The sequence below is a fragment of the Pavona decussata genome, unplaced genomic scaffold (assembly GCF_977016875.1).
Source record: "Pavona decussata unplaced genomic scaffold, jaPavDecu1.1 SCAFFOLD_225, whole genome shotgun sequence".
Classification (NCBI taxonomy): domain Eukaryota; kingdom Metazoa; phylum Cnidaria; class Anthozoa; order Scleractinia; family Agariciidae; genus Pavona; species Pavona decussata.
Genome location: NW_028145630.1, coordinates 635,206 through 643,123, shown reverse-complemented (window position 1 = coordinate 643,123; position 7,918 = coordinate 635,206). Strand labels below are relative to the sequence as shown.

General features: G+C 38.8%; 1 protein-coding gene across 1 annotated transcript; it reads left to right on the top strand.

Annotated features, from left to right (window-relative positions):
• The first annotated feature begins 4,024 nt into the window (after positions 1-4,024).
• LOC146458942 (putative iron/ascorbate oxidoreductase DDB_G0283291) lies at positions 4,025-6,774 on the top strand. Its single transcript, XM_085090172.1, has 4 exons — positions 4,025-4,193; positions 4,859-5,045; positions 5,564-5,811; positions 6,456-6,774. Exons 1-4 carry the CDS (start codon positions 4,025-4,027, stop codon positions 6,731-6,733), a joined length of 882 nt encoding a protein of 293 aa, XP_084946298.1. The 3' UTR covers positions 6,734-6,774.
• Positions 6,775-7,918: the final 1,144 nt, after the last annotated feature.

Here is a 7,918-nt window from a genome sequence, read left to right as displayed (position 1 = left end):
TTCTGACACCAATTTTAAGATATTTCAACCTATTAGAGTTACCAGGCGTTCTGCTCCAACTAAGAGTATATTACTAGATATACCTAAAGCTAAGACTGTCACGTTCCAGAACAGTTTTTACTCAAGAGCCTCAAGAGCATTTAACACACTTCCAGACTTCTTGAGGGACAATACAAAATCTATAGATGTATTTAAAACTAATTTGAGGGCATACTACCTAGATTTGACTTTAAATGTGTACGATCCCGCAGTACCTCAAACGTTCAAAAGTGTCTGCATAAAATGTCATCAAAGCAGACCGTTACCTGTATTATTAGTTAAAATGTGTTGTTAATTAGTTAATTAGTTATTATTAATTGTTAATTGTTAATTAATTATTATGATGTGATTTTATTTATACAAGGAGCCTCGTTATTGGAACATATCGTTCTGTGAGTTCTCTCCTGTCAGAGGTTTTTCATTTTGTTTTTTTTCTCCTCTGGCGAAGTTTATAAATAAATAAAAAAATAAATAGACATGAGAATGATAACTTCAGCTCGATGTAAAATCAAATTCTCCTTTCTAGAATTTAAAGGAACATTGCGTAAGCAATATTGAGAGTTTTCGTTTTCATGATACGCTGAAAAAGGGCAATGCTAAATATGATTTCATGACCGCGGAAAAGCATCATGCACCGACAGATACTCCCGCTTAAATTATGCTATCGGCGAATCAGCGGATTTCTTTTTGTCACGTGATTTCAAACCTCCTTTAAAGGGCATGATCTCCTTATAAGGATCAAAGAGGGAACAGATTTGTTGTTAGCAGTCTCTGCAAAAACACCACTGATGTCATAACCTTCGTGTGAAATGCGATTGACGCAAATAATGTTTTCTGACTATGAGAAAAGGAGAGGAAACAACAAAATTGGACTCATTCGTGTGTCGACAACGATACTTTCACGAAAGCTTGAATTTTTCGGACCATAGATGGAAATTCCCCAGATAGATATTTCGCCTTTGATCAACGGTATGTACAACACAGAAAGGTACCAAGGTAGATTCAGTACAGATCTCCAGTTTGCCTTCGGTTAAAGTTAATTTTAAGTGCTAAGCATGTGTCTATTTGGCGACCGATCAAAGTAACGGGAAATTCGAGGGAGTTCTTGGAAACTACTTGATAAAACTCTCTGATATCATAGTCAATGCTGTATGCTGTAGTTTCCTTGTTGCGATCCCAAAATTATTCTACAGCTATGATTTGAAAGCGCGAACCGGTTATGTCGCTTGCGCCGATTGAAAAAGTTGCTTTGGCAACATGTTTTGTGAGTTATTTCATTATAATCTTACAACCGGGACTGTCTTTTTTAATTAAGTTGTGTTATTTATTTATTTATTTATTTTTTATAATTCAACCCATCATGATTTTAATTATTCCCTTTAAATTTATCTCTTTATTTCATGTCAATTATATCTATTACGCAATACCGCCACAAAAGGCCCAAAATGGCGAAACAAAGCGCATTGATTTTAGAAGATTTCTGTTCAAGCTGTTCTTTTCAAGGTTTGCTTGTGTTAAAAATTTCACCGCTAGAAGTCTTGAAATGCTGATATTTTTCCTTACTCTAAAAAAAAATAAGAATGTAGATGATTTCGAGTTTGCTCAGTTTCTTTATTCAGTTTTCAGGGCAAAATATTACATAAGTAAAAAATTCATTTCGCATACAAAAACTTCCAGTGGGTTGTGTCTATTGAATCTAGATTCAACATCATACTAGAATTATGTTCGCTTTTTTGTATATAAACGTTCCTGTGATGTGAACATTCGATCTTGAGAAGTTTTCATATTATTTTAGTCGCGGTTCGCCAAATGACCGTTAAACAAACAGTTGCACAGGCATCTTTTATACATCCACTCATGATTCAGCAATAAACGCAAATAAAATGAAAATTATCTGGCACAAAAATGTATAAGGACCAAAATGATTAAATCTTTGAATAAGAAAGATTAAAGAAGTTAAGATTTGAATCTAGTTCACTGCGGAGCAACGTTTCTTTTGCAAACGTCCCGATGGATCGGCGTTGCTTGCCCTCTTCTTTTACATATTTTCAGATTCAAATAAGGTTGGATAAATATAAATTCAAAACCAAAACCCTCCAAATTCGACTTGTTGGAATAGCGGTGATGTCTATGATGTTACACGGGGCACTTTTTAACGACGATTTCTAACGTAACACAGTGCGCCGAGAACTTTTAACGCAACAGTAATGTTTTGAAAAAAAGATGAAAAACTTGCACTGTTTTGCCGAAACAAATTGCTTCGTTAAAGTTGTCTCGCGTTATCTAACACGATAACAAAATTAATAATGGTAATTGAACTGAGTAGAGTGCAATTTGGTCTGAAATCGTACGCGAACGAACGAGCGCGCAGCGCGAGTTCGATTTGAAATCACAAGCATGATTTCAGACCAAAATTGCACGACACAAAGCTCAATTACCACTTTATTACACCTATTTTGAAATCACAGAGTATCATTGACAATATTAATATTCTTTTTTTGTTTACTTCATTTTCATTTTGATGGGCTAAAGAAAGGATGCGACTTAGAGCAAAAAACTGGTGCAATTTGGGAATAAATCACACTGTTGAGAGCCAATCAGATTGCAAGAATCACCAGTGATTTCAAAATGGGTGTAATAAACTTTTAAAGCAACCATGCCGCGTTAAAAATCGTTCCGTGTAGCATCACCTTTCAAGAAGGGAGGACGTAAAAGAGTAAGCCGTACGAACAAAAATACATAAATATCACCATCTCCTGTTGGTATTCGAACCTTCTTTTTACATAGTTTCCACTTCACTACCGAGGTAAAGGCTTGCTAAATAAGAGAAAATTTATTCCCTTTCAACTTCATGGTTTTGAAAGATTTTAGCCTGCAGAACAGGCGTAAGTTTTTTTTTTTGCGGCAGTTTCAGGCGAGCGGAGGCGCTTCGCGCTTGCCTCCTGTCGCCTGAAAAAAGGAACTTACAAATTACGCTGTTCTGCAGGCTAGAAAGATTTTTGCAAAAAACAAAAAAAATTGTAAGCCCCTCCAGTTAGCTAGCTGCTTCCTCCAGGAATAAATGGGAGAGATCGGTCTGTGTAGAGACCGTGTATGGTCTAGTTAGGCAGCTGATCTTTGCCTGGATGATTGTGATAGGAATAGAAATCGTCTTGAAACTAAGTCTGGTTTTTCCCTCGGGTCTAAGACAAAACTTCGCCTTGTTCTTCTACTGAAAATTCATTCGATATCATCCCTTTAGTGCCCATCATTTCGAAAACTTTTGGAAATTCTTGACCACCCTTTTCCCAACCAGAAAAAAATTACGGATAATCCCAATGACCCTGCCCTTTTTAAATCAATTCGAGCATTTTTTAAGGACGGTGCATACTAATTCGAAAGTATTTTTGCGCGGTTTATGACTATGCAGAAAAAGTAGATCTTACCAAGGGCTATTGGAATCCAAAAAGAAATCTGGGGGTAACCACGCATTTTTTGTGATAATGTAGCAGCAATTATTCTAAAAAGCGCCAAAATACAAAACAATGTATGGCATTTTTCCCTAAATTGAAGCTTAATTATCTCTGAAAAATGTACGGTTACCCCTAATTTTCGTTTCGGATACCAATAACTCTTGCTATAAGTTCTGCTTTTCCCGCGTAGTTATAAAGCGCGCAAAAATATCTCTGTTTTAGCAGGCACCACCGTTAAGAAGCTCGACTTTCGATCTCGGACCATCGGGAGATGCGCAGAACGTATGCGCAGAAGCTAAAGGAGGAACCGTTCTTAAAAATTGAATTACAATTACCTCTCTAAAGGAGATCCTTTATGAAACAGACACTTAAATAAACCGGATTCAAATTGATCACAACAGACACGGGCATTGTCTGCCTATACAAAGCTCTGTTCTCTGTTTTTAAACGAGTTTGACTTTACAAATAAACAGTTTTTATTATTAAATCCAGGCACAGCTGAGGATATCAACCATGTTGTTGCACAAATCAAGATGGCGTGTGAAGGCCTGTCGTGTTTTTACATCACTGGGCACGGGATGGATCATAGCATCATGAAGAAACTCATGAAATGCGGAGAAGAATTTTTCAACTTACCAATGGAGAAGAAAGCAAGCATCAGCCTCAAGAAGAGTCCCGCCTATCGTGGATACATTCAACAAGGTACTTTAATCAACATGTTGCCCCAACATTTTCGATTCTGTATATCTAATTGCGATAAATGTGCAAATCACTACAGTTTTTAGTATTTTACGACAAAATGTGCAACAGTGTGAATCCACTCGCTAGGGTGGGGTGAATTTAGTTATCGTCTTCTTCAAACTGCAAAACTTGAAATTTTTTGGTGCAGTATCGGCGAAGATAACTAATGTACAGTCGCTCTAGGAGTTGGTTTTTATGCAGTCTCCACTCTATTCGGTGTCTGTCGTCCGAAAATTTTCGTACTTAAAGTATTTGATCAAGAACTAGTGTGACACCCTCCACTGGTCCCAAGGTGGTGGGGCGGGGCGGGGCGGGGCGGGGCGGGGCGGGGAGTAAGCCCAGAGGAATGTATAGGGGGAATGACAGGGGATTGAAAGTCATAAGGAGGAGCTTAAAAGAACTTACCATTCTATTAACTGAGATCCTGGGAGCATCAAAATATGGTGTGGGACGGGTTTTATCGATATTTTATCAAAAAAAAAGAGATATTTTAACACCGAAAAGGACAGTTAATGTTATCAGGAGCCATAATCCCTGATTATGGATCCTTATGTTATTTAATTTATCATGAAAGATGCTATAAGATAAATCTTACCCGACAAGAATACGTTTCTTCTTGTTTCAAGGCTCTGAAATGACAGCAGACAAAGTAGACTTGAAAGAGGGAATTTACTTCGGTCCAGATTGCTCAGATGACCCGGATGTAAAGCCCAGCAATCCTCTGATGGGAGCTAATCAGTTCCCGGATGAGAACGACTTACCCGGATTTGCGGCGACTATAAAGAGTTACATGAAGAATATGTCTTCAGTGGGGTGAGTCGACGCAGTGTTCATTAGAAACGAAGGTTGCAGAACTGAGTTAGATTCTGTAAAGTTCAACACCGTTAAGTTGAGCTCGATATGACGGCGAGAACTTAAAAGACCGCGTTACACAAGAATACTCTATTTTTCTTAAGTGTCCCCCTTTTTCCGTTTTCGCAGTTTCACGCAACCCAAGAATTGTATCATAAATTTGTATCGGAGGACCCCATTCAAATTTTCAGAATTTTATCATGAATTTTAAGGCGTTCATAATTAAAAAGGATTTAGAAAATAGGGTGATTAAGATTCATTAAGTGGAAAATTCATAACACACACCTAAAGAGTTTGCAATCATTCCGAGGTATTCTCGTGGGATGGCTGTCTAACTGAATGCGTCTAACGTTTGGTGTTTTTCATTTTTCACCCTTCTCGTATAAATTCGCACATGACAGCGACCCCGTTTTAGCAGAGATAGTTCACGTTACACTTGATCCTTCCTTAATAATCGTAATTCCCTTCATTTTGTTTAGACATGCTATAATGAAAGGCCTAGCTCTTAGCCTTGAATTGAACGACGATTTCTTCCTGGACAAATTCACCCCAGCCTTCCCCCTGCTAGCCTTATGGCACTACCCACCCGTCCCAGCTGAGTCAGACTCATGGGGAGTAGGACCTCACACGGATTACGGTGTGTTGACGCTGTTGATGCAGGATGACGTAGGAGGGCTTCAGATCGAGACAAAGGATGGGGACTGGATCGATGTCCCTCCTGTTCCAGGTAAAAATTCATAGTTTCTGCTGGAAATTCCTTTACGGCGTAAAATTTTATTTAAACCCAGTAAAATTCAGTCCTCAATGATTCCTACAAAACATCTTCCATTCCTTTTCTTTGTTGTAAGAAGAAAGAGATAAAATACGATTCCTTCGAGTGCAGTCTGCACGATCCGCCCTACGGAAAAACATGGTGGCTGTACATTTTACCACAATATTTTGCGAATGTAACACAGCCAGTAGGCACACAGAAAGTCATCATTTTTTTTACGAAATTCGTCCCTGTACTAACAACATTGTGTATGTTAGCTTTGCAGTTTTTAGAACTTTTCTGTTCGTTTTTATGAGTGTTTTAAAGGTTTTCGTATGCTAAGAATTATGTAATGCACCAGACACCATCTATTTCGGTACGGTCGATTGGGCTTGTGATGTTGAAATTCATTAATTTGGTCTAGTCCAATTTTGATTATCCTGAGATGCATAAAGCTTTCATAGTCACCGGCTTCCTGCCATGTCTTTGTAGTCACTCAATTAAACCATTACCTAATATTTTCAGGGTTCTTTTCGATTCATATTCGGACTAGTGTGTATTAACGGCTAGTGTGCCATAGGCCATTTGAATTTCTCATTGTCCTGTTCACGTTTCTATAGGAACCTTTGTTGTCAACATAGGCGACGTGGTAGAGGCCTGGACCCGAGGACAGTTTCGCGCCACAATGCACCGTGTGAAGAACTCGACATCAAATCACCGAATCTCGGCACCATTCTTTTTCCAGTCAGGACTCGATTGCCTCATTAAATCTCTTGATGATGTTATCTCCTCTGAGAATAATAGTGAGGCATCTAGCGCAAAGCTGGACCTTAACAAACCTTTTATCTTTGGAGAATATGTACTCAGTAAGTTTCAAAAATCTTATGGAAACTACTAGAAAGCCCAAGTGTGCTTCTGTTCGGGTAACAAGTAATTTCATTGGCCAAACTTTTAGAGTGCAAAACAACTCCCTTGTGATATGAGTTTGATTCCCCAAAAGCGATCGAGGAGGGTGGCATGCGTGGAGTGGGACTGGGGTAAAGTGGTTTGAGTCTCGTTTAATTCACGTCATAGTCTTGTTTTCCCTTCCGTTGTTTTAAGGAACGCAGAGCTGAGTAATGCAATGCGCATGTTCGTTGAGTCACCGTGAAATCAATCTTGTTCCCAGAGCCTGCGATCCCATTGGTCAGCACCAAGGATCATTGCTCGTTCCGCTGGACAAGGGTAACGAAGGCTCTGGGGACGAGATTTCCGCGAAATCGGATATTCCAGGATAAAGGTGTCCCTCTAACAGACAGGAATGTGAAGATTAATTCAAACTTAATTTAGAAAGAAAATAAACCTTGCCGCCTAAAAGCATATTGAAAAACCTTACCCTCCCAAAAGCCCATTAGCTAGAAAATCCCTTGGATATTACGGCCATTGTGGCATGCAGCACTAGTGATCATTTGGTGCTTCTTTACGCTCGCTAACGGGAGTGCTTCCTTCTGTTAGATTTAGTTCTCTTGTACTTGTATTATTTTATAGCAAGAGGTTCTGTCTTGCAGTCTAGGAAGTCAGCTTATGACAATTAAAACCCCTTGCGAGGTTTTGAGTAAGAATTGTATTTAGGCTTACACAGTAAACAGCAAAGCGTTTTCTTGCGGGCAACATTCGAGTTTCTTTTAAACACGTCGTACGCTCAAATCTGCTAACGAAATAAATTCTCTGTCATGAGCCATGCATTACTAAAAGGCAGGAATTTACTCGATTTTTCTCTCGACGCTGACTCAGATTTTCTTGTTGTATATACATTAAATTACATTGTTTTGAAATGTAATTCGCTATTTAGAGGATGCGTTCAAGTTTTATGCTTTAGTTTTTACTTTAATTGTGATTTATTACATGTTTAATTCTCTCTCTGGCGAGGCCTCAGACTGAGAAACAGACTAGAAGAAACGGTTAACCAGCCAAAGCGTTACAATGTCCGAAAAATCGTTTCCTTTTTATGTGCGGGGGACGGAAAACCTCCCAAAGAGTGCTCGCTTCACTTAGGTGCTTTCCACTTGTCAGAACTGGCTGGCCCAGTAGATTGGCTATTTCG

What these genes read in the sequence shown, in the direction of transcription:
- LOC146458942 (XM_085090172.1), top strand. Translation starts at nt 4,025, where the DNA reads ATGGCGTGTGAAGGCCTGTCGTGTTTTTACATCACTGGGCACGGGATG. An exon ending in TCGTGGATACATTCAACAAG is followed by an intron (nt 4,194 to 4,858) that starts GTACTTTAATCA and finishes TCTTGTTTCAAG; the next exon opens with GCTCTGAAATGACAGCAGAC. An exon ending in CGATGTCCCTCCTGTTCCAG is followed by an intron (nt 5,812 to 6,455) that starts GTAAAAATTCAT and finishes ACGTTTCTATAG; the next exon opens with GAACCTTTGTTGTCAACATA.